General features: G+C 42.2%; 1 protein-coding gene across 2 annotated transcripts in view; it reads left to right on the forward strand.

Moving 5' to 3' along the window:
- ryr2a (ryanodine receptor 2a (cardiac)) overlaps positions 1-19,804 on the forward strand; it is a 758,045-nt gene that overhangs the window by 229,142 nt on the left and 509,099 nt on the right. For both annotated transcript variants that reach the window (XM_072580564.1, XM_072580565.1), the window contains exon 3: positions 15,072-15,180. In XM_072580564.1, coding sequence (XP_072436665.1) covers positions 15,072-15,180 — 109 coding nt within the window. The remainder of the gene's footprint in view (positions 1-15,071; positions 15,181-19,804) is intronic.

The following is a 19,804-nucleotide window of genomic DNA, read 5'->3' on the forward strand; positions in this document are numbered from 1 at the left end:
TGATCCTTTGTTGCACGTCCTTCATGGAGGCTCATCAAAAGGTCTTAATTGAATCTTTTTAGCTTTCATTTGGCCATGTGTGCTTTGTGATAACTTTTATGTGGGTTTATAGGATGTCACCAGTCCTATACCATGTTCAATGATGTTTTTGGGCTGCTGCATTAAAATTGTTCCCCATTTACAATGTGGAAGGTGTTTGTGGAATAACAGCCTTGGAAACATTGAAAATGTGGGCAGAAACACAGGAAGAGCCCTTCAAGTGTCATGCTTTAAAATTTTGTTTGTGGGTGAGGCTCCAATTTTATTGCCATCTCCAAATGCCTTTTAAAGTTTTGCTTCGCTGTGTTCATGAACTGCTGCAACGCATCCAGTATAGGTTACACACAAAGTGCTATTAGGAAGCAAGTTGAAGGATTTTGACTCTGACAGTGAAGGACAGTGATGCAGTTCCAAATCAGAATGATTGTGTCTTGCAATGGAACTTCCAGGTGATGATGTTTCCACATCATTCTATGTGGTAGAGATAGTGCATTTGGAAGCTGCAGGATCCTGGCAAGTTGTTTTGTGTTTTTAGGCATTTACATGTATGTCTTGTAAATATTGCATACTCCATCTGGTGATGGAGGGAGTGAATGTTTAGAATGATTGATGAGCTGCTTTATTCCAGATGGTGTCAAACTTTGTGAGTATAATTGGAGCTGCATACATCCAGACAAGTGGGGAATATTCCTTTACCATTACTAAGTTGTGCTTTATAGCTGGTGGACAGACTTTTGTGTCAAGAAGTGACTTGCATACTACAGAATTCCTTGCCCCTGACTTTTTAGAAATCTACTTGTGGGGCATGGGCATTGCTAGCTGGGCCAGCATTTGTTGCCTATCCTTAGTTGTCCTCGAAAAGGTGGTGGTGAGCTTCCTTCTTGACTCACAGTAATCCATGTGCTGTTGGTAGATCCACAATGCCATTAGGGTGAGAATTCCAGGACTTTGACCCTGCAATTGTGAAGGAACAGTGATATATTTCAGAGTCAGGACTGTTGAGACACTTTGATGGGAACTTGGAATTGGCGTTATACCCTGGATGTTCTAGATGGTAGTGGCTGTGGGTGTGGAATGTGCAGTCTTTGACAAATTTCTGCAGTGCATACTGTAGATAGTACACATTGCTGCTACTGAGCATTGGTGTTGGAGTGATGGGATGTTGTGGATGTCGTGCCACTAAAACAGACTGCTTTGTCCTGGTTGGTGTCAAGCTTCTTCAGTATTGTTGGAACTGCACTAATCCAGACAAGTAGCAAATATTCCACCAAACTCCTGATTTTTTTTATTGTGGATAGTGAACAGGCTTTGGGGAGTCAGGAGGTGAGTTAAGCACTGCAGGATTTCTGGGCTCTGATTTGCTGTTTTAGCTATTGTGTTTATATGGTGAGTCCAGTTCAGTTTCTGGTCAATGGTAACCTCTCCCCAGGATGTTGGTAGCTGGGGATTTGGTGATGGTAATGCCATTCAATTTTAAGGGGTGGTGGTTAAATTCTGTCTCATCAGAGATGGTCATTGCCTGGTATTTATGTAGCATATATGTTACTTGCCATTTTTCAGCCAAGCCTGGATATTGTCCAGTTATTATTGCATTTGGACAGGGACACCTTCCATTTCTGGGGATAGTGTGATCATTGGTGAACATCGCCACTTCTGACCTTATGATGCAGAGAAGGTTATTGATGAAGCAGCTGAAGATAGTGGGGCCTAGGACACTATCTTGAGGAACTCCTACCTGGGACTGAGATGATTGGCCACCAACAAGCATAATCTTTTTCCTTTGTACTAGTTATGACTCTAACCAGTGTGTAGAGCCTTTTATCAATTCCAGTTATCTTCAATTTTGAGATGTATCTTTGATGTCATGCTCAGTCAAATGCTCACTTGATTTGACTTCATTTCTTCCATCTGGGTGCTTTTTCCCATGGTTAAACCAAAGCTATAATCAAATGTTCCTCGTGAAATTCAAACTGAACATTGGATCACTTTATAAAGCACCCCCAGTGATAACTTGCATCTCTTTGCTGATGATTGAGAGTAGACTGAAAAGCCAGGCTAAATTTGTCCTACTTTTTGTGGACAGTAGCTATCTGGATAATTTAAATAAATATTTTCAGTATTGCAGCTCTACTGGAGTTGGTGGGACATTGCTAATTCTGAAGCACAAGTCTTCAGTAGTACACCTGAGATACTGTCAGGTCTCACGGTCTCTGCTGTAATCAGTGCCTTCATCTTACCTTTGAGATCTTGTGGTCCGAGTGAAATTGATTGATACTTATCATTTGTGAATCTGGAGACCTCAGGAATATGCTGAGATGTGCCATCCATTCAACATTACAAGCTAAGAATGACTGCAAATATTTTAGCCTTCGCTTTTGCACTTTTATGCTGGGCTTCCCACTCCCTGAGGATATTTGTGGACTTCCTCCTCCAACTAATTATTTAATTATTTGACACCATTCAAAACTGGAACTGACAGTTCTTCAGATTTATAATCTAATTTGTTGGTTGTGGGATCGCTCTGCTCTGTTTGTCACATGGTACTTCCGCAGTTTAGCAACTACATAGTCCTGTGTTTTAGCTTGATTAGCTTGGCACATCACTTTTAAATATGTCTGCTCCTGGCCTGCTCTCCTCCACACCTCGTCGATCCATGGTTATTCCTCCCACTTCCTTTGGCTGAGAGTAGCTTTACTTTCTGGCTGTGGAGCTTCCTGAAAGTAACAGAAACACAAATTGCATTGCTGCACATAAAGCCCACTCTCAATCATGACCAAGTAGCAAAATGGACTAACATATGGTACTATCACTTTTTTTTAAGGCTACATTGGAAAAATCTTCAAGTCTTCCTGCTGCTAATGGCACTATTACTGTCTGTTTACTGCTGGATCTGTTTCTACCTGCAATGCTGTAATATCATTGCAGTATTAAGTACTTTCTACCACATTGGTGTAGATCCTGGAGAATTCTTGCAAGTATGCCAGCCTTTCGCTTGTCAGAGAGGCTTACAAAGTGACACCCTAGTGAAATGACTATTTCAATCTATAGACTTAAAAGAAAAGAGAGACAAGGGCAATAGTTGGACAAACATTTATAATTACCAGGCCTTGAAATTAGGTTTAAAAAAACAGTTTTAAATGCTTTTGACATTGATGCCTCACCAGAGCACACTTTACTCAGACTGGTGCTTTGTTTTACACTGAATGGCAATAAGTGTCAGCTTTTGCACATTATAGAAGCCGTTCTCTGCAAATGGATTTGGGCTGTCAACCAGTATTAATTTTGCAGCAGAATGTCTCTGTAACACTGCCTGATGATGCTGCAGGTTGAGCTTTTTATTGTAGCTTGTGCTTTTCACTTAAACATTTACATTAGAAGAACAAATATATTGCAGTGAAAAGAGTGTTTCTCAATAAATGCAATAATATCGCAGCAGCTCATTCTTCTGACAACAGGAGATCTTGGGAGCTCCTACTCTGGAAAATAATGTCAGAATTCTTGCAAGCCAAACACTGTGTTGTACTTAAAAAGGAGATCATTCCTATCTGAGAAAATGTTGAGGTGTGAAAACCTGAACTGTAGTGTTACCCAGTTTATTGACAGCAATGCTTCATTCCATAGCAGTTGCTCAATCTGCTTCACTTGAACTTCCACACAAAGTAATTGTTAGACTTTCAGACAATCTTCCCTCATGTTGATAATAGAAAAGCAGTTTCTATGAGTCGATAGACACATCTGTTAACTGGAGCCTGCAATTATATGTGCGATATTGTGCCATGGAGCCAACAAGCTCTCTTTCTGTGGTATATCATAGCAGTGAGTTTTCTGATCTGCTTTGAAGTGAAAGTTGTTGGGTCCTATCAGGCCATTGCTTTCAGGTTAAAGCTCAGGCTAGTTTGCTCACAGGCAGAATAATCCAAAGAAACAGTATGAAACATTTGGATATGATACAATGCTAGCCTTGTGTAACCAGTAAATAGATTGTTTTGAAACAAGAAAAATATAAAATGTACATTAAATAAGTGGCACAGGACTAGCATTTCAGAGGTTTCGGATGGTATTTGTTGAATGCATGGGCTGGTGTGGAGTGTGGAAGTCACAGAACCTTGGTGGGAGGGGCAGGTGGTAGGGTGTTGAACAAATGATTTGCCCTGGAGAGGCCTACAAGCATATCTAAAGGCGGGGTGGGGTGGGGGGTGGGGGGGGGGGGGCGTGGGGGGGAGGGGGGGTGGTGGGGGGAGGTTTGCATCTCGGGACTCCCACATTTTGAGTGAACTACCTCTTTGTGAGTCCAAATACTCTCCAAATGTAACAGTAATGGAATAGTTGCTGGACGTTTATTTCTATATTGTCTAAATCTTGTAACTAATGAAGCTATGCCCAGATACTTTTCTATCCAAATTGACGCTGTAATTGGCGGCGAATATATATTTCACTGTACTCATTGAGTATTTGTGACAATAAAGGCTATTCTATTCTAGTTATTTCTGAAACTGAATTGAATGAAATTTGCAGGGAGCATAATAGCTCAGTGGTTAGCACTGCTGCATCACAGTGCCAGGGATCCAGGTTCAAATCCAGCCTTGCGTGACTATTTCTATGGAGTTTGCATGGTTCCCTCATAACCGTGTGGGTTTCCCCCAGGTTTCCTGTTTCCTTCCACAGTCCAAAGATGTTCAGGTTAGGTGGAAGCACCATGTTAAGTTGTCCATATTGTCCAGGGAGTTGCAAACTAGGTTGGGAATAGTTGTATGATCACGGTGCTAGGGTAGGGGTCGATAGGCATGTAATGGATTGAATGTCATCTATCTGCACAGTAAGGATTCTATAACATTTGTGAGTTGTTTCATCTTGCCTTGCTTTGTTGCTGGTTGCATAAAATGTGTTCAGTTCTCAGGTGGGCTAACAAGTTGCACAGTTGTAAAACCACTGCCACGTTACTGATCAATAAGAGAAATATTAATAAATCAATTTGTAGTGCCCATATGCTCAATCAGGATCCAATTTAGACAATTCCAGGTCAGTTGAATGTGCAAAGAACAGCCACAAACATGTGGGAACATTAACCCAATGTGGCAAAGTCACATCCCAGGGACTATTCAAATAACAGGTTGAATGGTGCTCATACCTTGAAAGTCCTACCTTGGGGGGGTTTGAGAGTTGTTGGGATTGAGAGAGAAGACTGGGACTGAAGTAAAATCTACTGGTTGAAATCCAATACAACTGGAAACACATTGGCAACACATCCAATCCAACACATTGGTGAGTTTGGTGCTTGCTTCATGCTCATTGATTAATTTGGGATGATCAAGATGCCCGTGGTTTTGATCTCCATGCCCAATATTATGGCGAACTAGCGTCTGATGTCTGAGGTGCCAGCTGTTACACTGAGGTAATTGATTGCTTCTGCCTCTAGATTTTGCATCACTTTTCAATGTCAGACCAGTTAAATAACAAAAGACAAAGTAAAATGAGGAAATGACAAGCAAAACTATTAAGCTGCAGTGGACCTTCAACTGCTTTGAACCTGGTACCTTTGTACCAAGGATGATTGCAGGATGCTGGTGTCAGTCAAATGATACAGTACTGACTGGAATCAGGCTTTGCTTCACTTCAATCCAAGGTGCTGAAATGTCTTGGCAAGTTTTCCAATAACTTTCAATAATGTAGTACGAACAGCCCAGTTTCTGGCTTTAATGTAATGAGAGGTACATTGGCTTCCAAGCGATCAATTGTCTTAGGGGATTCTCTAGTCCGAGGTACAGACAGACATTTCTGGGGCCAGCAGCGAAAAATCAGAATGGTGTGTTGCTTCCCTGGTGCCAGGATCAAGGATGTCTCAGACAGGGTGCAGAATGTTCTCAAGGGGGAGAGGGGCCAGTAGGAGGTCATTGTACACATTGGAACCAATGACATAGGAAGGGAAAAGGCTGAGATTCTGAAGGGAGATTACAGAGAGTTAGGCAGGAATTTAAAAAGGAGGTTCTTGAGAGTAGTAATATCTGGATTACTCCTGGTGCTACGGGATAGTGAGGGCAGGAATAGGGGGATAGAGCATGGCTGAGGAGCTGGTGTACGGGAGAAGGATTCACATTTTTGGATCTTTGGAAGCTATTTTGGGGTAGAAATGACCTGTACAAAAAGACGTATTGCACCTAAATTGAAAGGAGGCTACAGTACTGGCAGGGAGATTTGCTAGAGCTGCTCGGGAGGATTTAAACTAGTAAGGTGGGGTGTGGGACCCAGGGAGATAGTGAGGAAAGATTTCAATCTGAGACTGGTACAGGTGAGAACAAAGGCGAGTCAAACAATCAGGGCAGGCAGAGACAAAGCAGAGAACAAGGTAGGACTGATAAATTAAACTGCATTTATTTCAATGCAAGGGGCCTAACAGGGAAGACAGATGAACTCAAGGCATGGTTAGGAACATGGGACTAGGATATCATATCAGTTACAGAAACATGGCTCAGGGATGGACAGGACTGGCAGCTTAATGTTCCAGGATAGAAATGCTACAGAAAGGACAGAAAGGGAGGCAAGAGAGAGGTGGAGTGGTGTTTTTAATAAGGGATAGCATTACAGCTGTACTGAGGGAGGATATTCCCGGAAATACATCCAGGGAAGTTATTTGTGTGGAACTGAGAAATAAGAAAGTGATGATCACCTTATTGGGATTTTATTATAGACCCCCTAATAGGGAAATTCCCTCAGAGGGAAATTGAGAAACAAATTTGTAAGGCAATCTCAGTTATCCGTGAGAATAATAGATTGGTTATGGTAGTGGATTTTAACTTTCCAAACATAGATTTGGACAGCTGTAGTATTCAGGGTTTAGATGCAGAAGAATTTGTTAAGTATGTACAAGAAAATTATCTGATTCAGTATGTAGATGTACTTACTAGAGAAGGTGCAAAACTTGACCTACACTTGGGAAATAAGGCAGGGCAGGTGGCTGTGGCAGTGGGGGAGCACTTTGGGGCCAGCGACCATAATTCTATTAGTTTTAAAATAGTGATAGAAAAGGATAGACCAGATCTAAAAGTTGAAGTTCTAAATTGGAGGAAGGCCAATTTTGATGGGTTCAGGGCAGCACGGTGGCACAGTGGTTAGCACTGCTGCCTCACAGCGCCAGAGACCGGGGTTCAATTCCCGACTCAGGTGACTGACTGTGTGGAGTTTGCACATTCTCCCCGTGTCTGCGTGGGTTTCCTCCAGGTGCTCCGGTTTCCTCCCACAGTCCAAAGATGCGCACGTCAGGTGAATTGGCCATGCTAAATTGTCCGTAGTGTTAGGTAAAGGGGTAAATGTACGGGAATGGGTGGGTTACGCTTCGGCGGGTCGGTGTGGACTTGTTGGGCCAAAGGGCCTGTTTCCACACTGTAAGTAATCTAATCTAATCTAAACTTTCGAAAGCTGATTGGGGACAGATGTTCGCAGGTAAAGGGATGGCTGGAAAATGGGAAGGTTTCAGAAGTGAGATAACGAGAGTCCAGATAAAGTATATTCCTTTCAGGGTGAAAGGAAAGGCTGGTAGGTATAGGGAATGCAGGATGACTAAAGGAATTGAGGGTTTGATTAAGAAAAAGAAGGAAGCATATGTCAGATATAGACAGGATAGATCGAGTGAATCCTTAGAAGAGTATAAAGGTAGTCGGAATATACTTAAGTAGGGTAAAAAGGGAACATGAGATAGCTTTGGCAAATAGAATTAAGGAGAATCCAAAGGGTTTTTACAAATACATTAAGGACAAAAGGGTAACCAGGGAGAGAATAGGGCCCCTCAAAGATCAGCAAAGCGGCCTTTGTGTGGAGCTGCAGGAGATGGGGGAGATACTAAATGAGTATTTTGCATCAGTATTTGATGTGGAAAAGGACATGGAAGATATAGAATGTAGGGAAATAGATGGTGACGTCTTGAAAAATATCCATATTACAGAGGAGGAAGTGCTTGCTTCATGCTCATTGATTAATTTGGGATGATCAAGATGTATTGATTTTGATCTCCATGCCCAATAGAGATCAAACGCATTAAAGTGGATAAATCCCCAGGACGTGATCAGGTGTACCCTAGAGCTCTATGGGAAGCTAGGGAAGTGATTGCTGGGCCTCTTGCTGAGATATTTGTATCATCGAGAGTCATAGGTAAGGTGCTGGAAGACAGGAGGTTGGCTAACGGTGATAAGGACAAGCCAGGGAACTATAGACCAGTCAGCCTGTCGTTGGTGGTGGGCAAGTTGTTGGAGAGAATCCTGAGGGACAGGATATACATGTATTTGGAAAGGCAAGGACTGATTAGGTATAGTCAACATGGCTTTATGCATGGGAATTCATATCTCACAAACTTGATTGAGTTTTTTGAAGAAGTAACATAGAAGATTGATGAGGGCAGAGTGGTGGGTATGATCTATATGGACTTCAGTGAGATGTTCAACAAAGTTTCTCATGAGAGACTGGTGAGCAAGGTTAGATCTCATGAAATACAGGGAGAATTTGGATACAGAATGGGCTGAAAGGTAGGAGGCAGAGGGTGGTGGTGGAGGGTTGTTTTTTTCAGTTGTGGGTCCACTACTTTTCATCATTTATATAAATAGTTTGGATGTGAGCATAAGAAGTATAGTTAGTAAGTTTGCAGATGACATCAAAATTGGAAGTGTAGTGGACAGTGAAGAAGGTTACCACAGATTGCAATGGGAACTTGATCAGTTGGGCCAATGGGCTGAGAAATGGCAGATGGAGTTTAATTTAGATAAATGTGAGGTACTGCATTTTGAGAAAGAAAATTTTAGCAAGACTTATACACTTAATGGTAAGGTCCTAGGGAGTGTTGCTGAACAAAGAGACCTTGGAGTGCAGGCTCATAGGTCCTTGAAACTGGAGTTGCACATAGATAGGATAGTGAAGAAGGTGTTTGGTATGCTTTCCTTTATTGGTCAGAATATTGAGTATAGGAGTTGGGAGGTCATGTTGCGGCTGTACATTAGTTAGGCCACTGTTGGAATATTGCGTGCAATTCTGGCCTCCTTCCTATAGGTAAGATGTTATGAAATTGAAAGGTTTCAGAAAAGATTTACAAGGATGTTGCCAGGGTTGGAGGATTTGAGCTATAGGGAGAGGCTGAATAGGTAAAAACAATGACTGCAGATGCTGGAAACCAGATTCTGGATTAGTGTTGCTGGAAAAGCTCAGCAGTTCAGGCAGCATCCTCCTCGGAGAGGTTGAATAGGCAGGGGCTGTTTTCCCTGTGCCTCCTGGGAATGATATCCCTGAACCTGACACAATTACATATTTTCAATCTTGATGAAGGCCTAGTTATGGACTCTTTTTGATAATTTCCCACCACATCCTAACTTTTTGACCTCTGAAACTGTGGAAGCTGAGGCCATGACTTATTATTGACAAAGTTACAAATTGCAACAACTCAACAGTGAAACTAGCCAGAAGTAATGCAACCTTCCATTAAGAGGAGCATTTTCACTTTGAATACACCTCTCGAAGCCAGCAGGAAGATGGTAGACATTCTATTTCTGACACCATTGGTTGTGAAATTTCCTGTTTAATTTGGATGAGGCCCGGAAGTTAAAATAGACTTGGATTCAAATTTAAGATAACTTTGCAAATTTAGTGTTGGCCATTATAAGATGGTTGCGTTTTAAACTCTCTCCTTTAATGCAAGTTAAAATTGATTCATTTGAGGGGGAAGGGAAGGCAAACTCCTGCTGATTCTGCCTAGAGACCAGTTCATGTGAACTGGTTGCTAACAGGAGAGGGGCCTTTCAAAATATGGGAGAAAGTGAGGACCGCAGGTGCTGGAGATCAGAGTCGAGAGTGTAGTGCTGGAAAAGCACAGCAGGTCAGGCAGCATCCGAGGAACAGTAGAATTGATGTTTCAGTCATTAGCTTATGCCTGAAACGTCAATTCTCCTGTTCCTCAGATGCTGCCTGACCTGCTGTGCTGTTTCACACTATGCCTCCCAAAATCTATTGAGGGTACAAGTGTAGGTTTTAGCACAGAATCACAGGATTATTGCAAAATGCTATTTCGTCCATTGTGTCTGCACTGATTCTTGAGATGAGCAGCATGACTTAGTGCCATTCCCCTGACCTTTCCTCATACCCCTCCACAATATTTCTGTTTAAATAAACCGCTAATGTCCTCTTGAGTGACTTGATTGAACCTGCTTCTACCACACTTCCAGGCAGTGCATTCTTGACCCGAACCACCCAATGCACGAAAATGATTTTTGGTCAGAATACATTTATTTATTCATGAATCACTGTAAATCATTGCCTGTTCATTCTTGATCCATTTTCTAGTGGAAACAATTTCTCCTTGTCAACACTGTTGTAGCCACATTACCATCCTTTATTCCATGCGCTATAACTTTTCTCACAAGTCTATTGTATGGCACTGCATTCAATGTCATTTGGTAACTCATCTACAAAAGATTGGAAACGTTATCTTCATCAAATCACTGCTGTTATCCAAACAACTCCAGCAAATCAATTAACCATTCCTTTGATCCTTGAAGAAGCCCTTGTTCTCTCTCCCTAATGAATCTATATTTGCCCCTAATGTTATTAATTCTATTTCATATTGTGTTTTCTGGAGGTTTTCTCACTACTGATTGGTCTGTATTTGATGGGGTTTCCTATGTAATTTGTTTCGAACAATGGTGTAATGTGTAATGTTTGCAATTCTCCACCTGGCTTGTTGAAGAATTCTCCCAGAAGAGAATTCCCTCAGTGAGGTAGAGAAAAGATAGCCTATAAAATCTCTAGAACGCATCTGAGACTTGACATAAAAGACTGTGGATGTTTTGAGAACTTGAATAATGTATAAATATGGTGCAGGGCTTTCAGTTTTGTCAAGACTTTAATTAGGAATACTCTTTAGTGTGTACTGCCCTCTGAGTAATGTTCAGTTGAAGTTGATTTTGATTTGTCTGTTACAACAAAGATCTTGAAACAGGAAATCTTGTCATGTGATCTTTTGACTTGAGAAATCCATAATTTTAAAAATGTTATCGGTCTGTACAGCACTTGCATGTCATCCCTTCCTTAAAGCAGCTCCGTGTTAAAATCAGGCTTTGAGTTCTTCAGTTTCAAATAACCTCCCCTCCCATTCCCTGATTCCCTTTCTAGTCCCTCGCTCTCCCTTCCATTTCTCTAGCTACCATTCCCCCTTCCTTCCCTTCCTTCTAGCTACCAACTGGATTCATTCCTCCCATTCGACCAACCAGGTTGTACCCTGAACCTGTGTTCACCTCACCACAACGCCCCTCCCCCTTTTATCTGCAGCTCCCCTTTCACTCATCCCCAATCCTGAAGAAGGGTTACAGCCGAAACTCAACCTCCTGATGCTGCCTGGATTGCTGTGTTCTTCCAGCCTCCTGCTTGTCTACCTTAGTGTTACAAAGCACAATGCATAATTTCCAATATTAATATCATGAATATTTCCTCTGGTATAAGCCATTAGCCATATGAACATGTATTGTGACTGAAAATGTGTCCTCAATTTTGATAATGGGAATTCTCTTTAAAAGGAGAAATAACTTGCCAGAGGCAGAACGTTGGCAGATGATAGATTAACTATGTTTTGCTTTTTGAGTAAAGCATTCCTTAGATAACCGGATATCTGAAAGAGAGCAGCCTAAAGCATCCTAAAGCAGCCGTAATGTACAAATAAGGCTGGTGACTGAAGTGGAAAAGCTGCTGGCAGGTTTCATTCAATGCTCCAGTAAATGAGTTAAGGGTTATTTATGAAACTGATAGCGTGCTGCCCTTTTGAGGACAAGAAAGTGGGAGCACTGGTCTGGCTCTTTATCCTGCGAAGGACACTTCCTTTTTACCACATTGATTTGCCACTGAAATGGTTCTGATCCCCAAAACCAAAAGAAACCATTCTTTCAAGCAAGAATGAGAAACTACAGAGAATGACAGCTAACTCGAGTAATTAAATGGCATGAAACATTTTGAAGATAGAGCATCAGAAAGTGAACAAAGTTGCTATTTTTGAATCTTGGTGAGAACATTGGGAAAAATCTGTCCTATATTGAACAGTGCTGTAAGACATCTATAATATTCACTTGAATTGGCAGGAGAGAATCTGATGTCTTTTGAAATGGAAACAGCACTTTTAAATTGCATTTCCCTTTCAGATGTTAAGCTGCTTTTGTAATTGCATTCCCCTCTCTGAGTCAGAAGTTATTCATTTTGAGATTTGTGTAACTGAGTTGGGTTGATAATCTTATACATTCAAGAAGGAAAATTGTATTGTGCAATAAGGCCAGCTTAATCCTGGATTTCTGTTTAAGGAAAATGTAAAGGACTCCACAGCTCTATTTGACACAGAACAAAACAGTTGTCCTTGGCCAACATCTATCCATCAGTCAAATAGATTGGATGATAATTTATTTCACTTGCTGTTAGTGGAATCGCTGCTGTGCACAAATTAACTGCTGTGTTTCCAAATGTAACCCTCCAAAATACATACATGATTGTGAAGTGCTTTGGGCTACTGAATTTATGTGAAAGTTCCTACATAAATGCCAGTTCTTTCTCTACTAAAATGTTGACAAGTTTTTGCAATGAGGTTGTGGGGTGGAATTTAAAGCAACCACCTGTGGACTCAGAGCTGAGAGCGTTCCCCATGTTTCAAAAAATGCTCTTACGAAGCAAGTGATGATGGCAAGCTATTGTCAATTGCTCATCTGTAAATGCCTGGAGGGCATTAACAGTCATCCACATGGTTATAACTGGGTACACTTCATACCACTTAACACCCCTTCCCAGAACTATGTTCGTGAACATTCCCCTGCTGTCTCAGACATCATAGTCTGAGAAAGATAAATGAGAACATAGATGACTTTTGCTTCTACCGTGAGCTTTGTATCACTAGCATCTTTGTTTAGAACAGACCACTTCAATCTGGTCATCACTGATTGCCAGTTTCCCAGAATATCCAGATCTGTTTCAATGTAGGGAATGTCAGAAGCATGCATGATGGGATCAAAAATGCAGCAGGACCATCAGCAGAGAAAATGGTTCAGTTGAAAACAACGTAGGGGAGATCATCACCCAGTGCAATGAGTTCTTGGTGAGATGAGTGGATCATGAACTGGAGTTCAATTTCAGCGAGAACACAGCCACCAAGGATGCTCCAGATATCACAGAAAGCCTTGCTGTCATGAAAAGAAGTGTATGTTGAACAGACAATGGGGGAGTTTAGCAAAGCTACTGACTTGCTTGTCATGGACAAAGCTCCAGGCGTTGTTGCTATAGAACCTGAAGCCGTCAAACATGGGAAACCAACAGTCCTGCAGTATTTGCATTTACGTCTCCGTCTTTGTGGAGGTAAGAGGTAGCACCCCACGCTATGTGTGATACGGAGGTCTTGGGCCTGGGAAAGAACAACAGCAACCGCAGTGATTGTAACAACCATCTAGGCTTGTTTTTGTTCGAGCAGTTGCCTGTGTTCCTTTTGTCAGACTAAAAATCATTGCTGAATATCTTCACCAAATCTCAATATGGTTTCAGATCTGGAAGAGCTAGAGCTGATAGGATGTTTGCAGACTGGAAACTGCTGCAGGAGAAATACTGTGAACAAAGGAGGCTGCAATATATTGCTTTCATCAATCTCACCAAAGCCTTTGACCATGTAAGCAGTGATCAGCTATTTAAACTGCTGGAGAAAATTGGTTCCCCACTGAATCTACTCAAATGTGATCTTCTATTTCTTTAATAACAGAATGGGTAAGGTCAACCATGACTGGGCAACATTAAAAACATTAGAGACCCGTAGTTGAGTCCTAGTGCCCACATTCCTTGACATATTCTTCTCTTGGTTGCTGTCATGCATCTTTAGATTATGTACAAAGGTTATCTACTTCGCTACCAGAACTGATAGACAACTGTTCAGCCATGTTTATTTGAGATTGAAGATGAAGATATGCCAAACCCTCTGCAGAGAGTTGCTTGACACAGATGATGTTACACCAGAATTCCATGCCAAGCACCTCATCAGCAAATGGACACACTTTCTCATACCTGTAATGACTTATGTGTGACCACTAGCATCAGGAAAATACATATGGAATGTTTTCATATTGTCATTTATTGATATTGGCGATGTGACTCTGGAGGCTAAAATAATACAAAGAACTGTGGATACTGGAGATCTGAAACAAAAAAACAGAACTTGCTGTAAAAACTCTCCCTTGTGAAATACAAAACAGAGTTAGTATTTCGTGTCTGAAAACTCTGCTTTCTTTCCATAGATGCTGCCAGACCTGCTGAGTTTCAATGGCAGTTTCTGACTCTGGAGGCTGTTGAGCTCTTTACATACCTAAGCTCTACAATCACCACCCAATCTGCCACATGCAGAAATCAGCACATGCATCACTAAAGCTGTTGTGTCCAATCTGCGTATTTGAGTGTGAAACACTAGAATCTCGACTCAGTTGACCTAGCTATAAGTCTATTAAACCTGGATCCTGAGCGTGCAGGAGCGTACCATCCACCTGGGAAATAATAAATGCCTTGTAGGTTACCAAAAGCAGTTCTGTAATTATGTAATATGCTATCAATGTGAATCAGTTTATTAATGTAGCACATTCTGTCCTTTGCATCATTCATTATGCTACATATCAATAAAGTTGAGTCAGACAGTGAACTTTTAATTGTGAAAAACAGGCCTCCATTTATTGTTGGAAATTAGAACAGGTAGATCATAGCATAGTGAAGTTTTCAAATCCTGTGTCTTTGTCGATAAATATCGCTTTGCTCCCTTCATACTTCAAATTAATGCTTTATATGATACTTATGATGGAAGGCTGTGTATCACTGCTCAAAGCCTTTCATAATCAAGTGAAAAAGTTAAGAATTGGCAAATGACATGGAGATATTAACAGTTAGACAATCTGAAGGTACAATGCAAAAACACATTGCGTTGACCTTACAAATAAAGGTGGAATGTGTTTTCTTTCTAATGAGAAACAGGTTCTTAAACCTTACTTTTTTTTCTTTCATTGCAGAATGTCCCTCCAGATCTCTCCATCTGTACATTTGTACTGGAGCAATCCCTCTCTGTTCGGGCTCTTCAAGAGATGCTGGCAAACAACGAGGAAAAGGCAGAAGGGGCAAGTAGTCAAAATAATTATGGCACATTTGATGAACAGAAGATTTTCCCTCACAAGGTTTTTTGAGAACCTACTTTTCTTAACCAGCCTTTCAGAGATAATGTTGCACCCCTCTGGAGCAGGCTGGACTTGGACCTGGGTCTCTCAGTCTGGGGGTTGGGACACTACCACCATACCACAAGACCTCCACAAGGTTTCTTGATATTTGCAAATGTTAATCTGGGTCAGCTGCACACTACTTTCTTTGTTGAGACGGTGGGAAGAGCTGCAGAAAAAGAGAAAACAATTCTGTTCACTTCAAGATGAGATAATTTCCGAAAATCTGGCATGTTGTCGACTTTAAGTTCCTGGAGCTTTCTAATCCTTATTGTTTGTCCCCAAGTGAAGCTCTAGATTTTCTGTCACTTTCATGACATGGTGTGGATGTTATTGCTGGAGCTTTCAGGAAATCATATATTAATCTGATCATTTCTGGTTTCACTGTTCATAAATGCCTTACTGTCAATTTAACAATTATAAGCAACGACGAACTAAGTTAAACTGGTTGTTTGTTCATCTTGCTTTCCCAAGTTCTGGCTGCAGATTCAGGAAATCTGAAATAAAAATAAAAAATGCTGGAAACTCCAGCAGCATTTGTGGAAAGAGAAACGTAGATATACAGTAATGTTCCACAACTGGTGCAAAATTATAAACATTAGCAAATGCAACAACACTCTGTAGTTCACCATCTACAGGCATCTGACCCAGGCGTCAAGAGTGGTCATGTTCTACATTCTAATAGAGATGTCTGATCAGAATATCCAGTCTGATAAGTTTAATTCAAGTCTGATGCAACAGTCTTCAGTGAAAAATTTATTATATTTGGTACAGAAACCATACCTATTGTTATTATAAGTCAGTTGAGTTAACACTAATACGACGTAGAGGTGCCAGCATTGGACTGGAGTGGACAAGGTCAGATGTCATATGACACCAGGTCATTGAGATTTATTTGAAATCACAAGCTTTTGAAGTGCTGCTCCTTTGTCAGGTGAAGTGACTTTTAAATAAACCAGTTGGACTGTAATCCGGTATTGTGTGACTTCTGGCATTAACATGGCAGTGTGCATTTGAGAAATACCAAAATATTAATTATTGTTACCTTTCTCTTGGAAAAGAATACTTTGAATACTGGTAGGGAAATTTGCTAGAGCTGTTCGGGAGGGTTAAACTAGTAAGGTGGGGGTGGGGTGGGGTGGGGGGCGGGGTGTGGGACCCAGGGAGATAGTGAGGAAAGATTTCAATCTGAGACTGGTACAGTTGAGAACAAAGGCGAGTCAAACAGTCATGGCAGGCAGGGACAAAGCAGAGAACAAGGTAGGACTGATAAATTAAACTGCATTTATTTCAATGCAAGGGGCCTAACAGGGAAGACAGGTGAACTCAGGGCATGGTTAGGACTGGGATATCATAGGAATTACAGAAACATGGCTCAGGGATGGACAGGACTGGCAGTTTTCTGTTCCAGGATACAAATGCTACAGGAAGGACAGAAAGGGAGGCAAGAGAGGAGGGGTAGTGGCGTTTTTGTTAAGGGATGGCATTACAGCTGTACTGAGGGAGGATAGTCCTGGAAATACATCCAGGAAAGTTACTTGGGTGGAACTGAGAAATAAGAAAGGGGTCTTAACCTTATAGGGATTGTATTATAGACCTCCTAATAGTCAGAGGGAAATTGAGAAACAAATTTGTCAGGCGATCTCAGTTATTTGTAAGAATAATAGGTTGGTTATGTTAACTTTCCAAACATAAACTGGTTCTGCCATAGTGTTAAGAGGTTAGATGGAAAGGAATTTATTAAGTGTGTATAAGACACTTTTCTGATTCAGTATGTGGATGTACCTACTAGAGAAAGTGCAAAACTTAGAGTCATAGAGTCATAGAGATGTACAGCATGGAAACAGACCCTTCAGTCCAACCCATCCATGTCGACCAAATATCCCAACCCAATCTAGTCCCACTTGCCAGCACCCGGCCCATATCCCTCCAAACCCTTCCAATTCATATACCCATCCAAATGCCTCTTAAATGTTGCAATTATACCAGCCTCCGCCACATCCTCTGGCAGTTCATTCCATACACGTACCACCCTCTGCGTGAAAAAGTTGCCCCTTAAGTCTCTGGGAAAGATAAAAGAGACTTACCCTAAACCTATGCCCTCTAGTTCTAGACCGGTCTATAGTTCCCTGGCTTGTCTTTACCGCCCTTTTTAAACAGTGGCACCACGTTTGCCAACCTCCAGTCTTCCGGCGCCTCACCTGTGACTATCGATGATACAAATATCTCAGCAAGAGGCCCAGCAATCACTTCTCTAGCTCCCCACAGAGTTCTCGCACCTAATCATATCCTGGGGAGTTATCCACCTTTAACCATTTCAAGGCATCCAGCACTTCCTCCTTTGTAATCAGGACATTTTGCAAGATATCACCATCTATTTCCCTACAGTCTAGATCTTCCATATCCTTTTCCACAGTAAATACTGATGCAAAATATTCATTTAGTATCTCCCCCATTTTCTGTGGCTCCACACAAAGGCCGCCTTGCTGAGCTTTGAGGGGCCCTATTCTCTCCATAGTTACCCTTTTGTCCTTAATATATTTGTAAAAACCCTTTGGATTCTCCTTAATTCTATTTGCCAAAGCTAATGTCCTCGCTTTACCCTCCTGATTTCCCTCTTAAGTATATTCTTACTTTCTTTACCAATCTTCTAAGGATTGGAGGTGTATCGGTCAGCGAAAAGGATTGCCTCAGATTACAATGGGATCTTGATCAGATGGACCAATGGGCTGAGAAGTGGCAGATGGAGTTAAATTTAGATAAATATGAGGTGCTGCATTTTGGGAAAGCAAATCTTAGCAGGACTTATGCACTTAATGGTAAGGGCCTGGGGAGTGTTGCTGAACAAAGAGACCTGGGAGTGCAGGTTCATAGCTCCTTGAAAGTGGAGTCGAAGGTAGATACGATAGTGAAGAAGGCGTTTGGTGTGCTTTCCTATAATAGTCAGAGTATTGAGTACGGGAGTTGGGAGGCCATTTTACGGCTGTACAGGACATTGGCTAGGACACTGTTGGAATATTGCGATCAATTCTGGTCTCCTTTCTATAGGTAAGATGTTGTGAAACTTGAAAGGGTTCAGAAAATATTTACAAGGATGTTGCCAGGGTTGGAGGATTTGAGCTATAGGGAGAGGTTGAACAGGCTGAAGCTGTTTTCCCTGTAGCGTCGGAGGGTGAGGTTTATAAAATCATGAGGGGCATGAATAGGACAAATAGACAAAGCCTTCTCCCTGGAATGGCAGAGTCCAGAAGTAGAGGGCATAGGTTTAGGTGGAGAGGGGAATGATATAAAAGAGACCCAAGGGCAGCTTTTTCACGCAGAGGGAGTTATCTTATGAAATGAGCTGCCAGAGGAAGTGGTGGAGGCTGGTACAATTGCAACATTTTAAAGGCATGGATGTATATGAATAGGAAGGGTTTGAAGGGATAGGTGCCGGGTCCTGACAGGTGGGACTAGTTTGGGTCGGGATTTCTGGTTGGCATGGACAGGTTGGACCAAAGGGTCTGTTTCTGTGCTGTACATCTCTGTGACTCTACTGCCATGAGTATTTTCTTCCACGTTGTCTGCTCCTGTAAATAACATTGTTTTATTGTCAATAGAAATAAACACTGGATTAGTGGTGCTGGAAGAGCACAGCAGTTCAGGCAGCATCCAATGAGCAGCGAAATTGACGTTTCGGGCAAAAGCCCTTCATCAGGAATAAAGGCAGTGAGCCTGAAGCATGGAGAGATAAGCTAGAGGAGGGTGGGGGTGGGGAGAGCGTAGCATAGAGTACAATGGGTGAGTGGGGGAGGAGATGAAGGTGATAGGTCAAGGAGGAGAGGGTGGAGTGGATAGGTGGAAAAGAAGATAGTAACTGAGCTGGAAGTTTGAAACTAGGATGAGTTGGGGGAAGGGGAAATGAGGAAGCTGTTGAAGTCCACATTGATGCCCTGGGGTTGAAGTGTTCCGAGGCGGAAGATGAGGCGTTCTTCCTCCAGGCGTCTGGTGGTGAGGGAGCGGCGGTGAAGGAGGCCCAGGACCTCCATGTCCTCGGCAGAGTGGGAGGGGGAGTTGAAATGTTGGGCCACGGGGCGGTTTGGTTGATTGGTGCGGGTGTCTCGGAGATGTTCCCTAAAGCGCTCTGCTAGGAGACGCCCAGTCTACCCAATGTGGAGGAGACCACATCCGGAGCAACGGATACAATAAATGATATTGGTGGATGTGCAGATGAAACTTTGATGGATGTGGAAGGCTCCTTTAGGGCCTTGGATAAAGGTGAGGGAGGAGGTGTGGGCACAGGTTTTACAGTTCCTGCGGTGGCCGGGGAAAGTGCCAGAATGGGAGGGTGGGTCGTAGGGGGTTGTGGAACTGACCAGGTAGTCACGGAGGGAACGGTCTTTGCGGAAGGCGGAAAGGGGTGGGGAGGGAAATATATCCCTGGTGGTGGGGTCTTTTTGGAGGTGGCGGAAATGTCGGTGGATGATTTGGTTGATGCGAAGGTTTGTAGGGTGGAAGGTGAGCACCAAGGGCGTTCTGTCCTTGTTACGGTT

Source organism: Chiloscyllium punctatum, chromosome 11 (genome assembly GCF_047496795.1).
Source record: "Chiloscyllium punctatum isolate Juve2018m chromosome 11, sChiPun1.3, whole genome shotgun sequence".
In the NCBI taxonomy this organism is placed as follows: domain Eukaryota; kingdom Metazoa; phylum Chordata; class Chondrichthyes; order Orectolobiformes; family Hemiscylliidae; genus Chiloscyllium; species Chiloscyllium punctatum.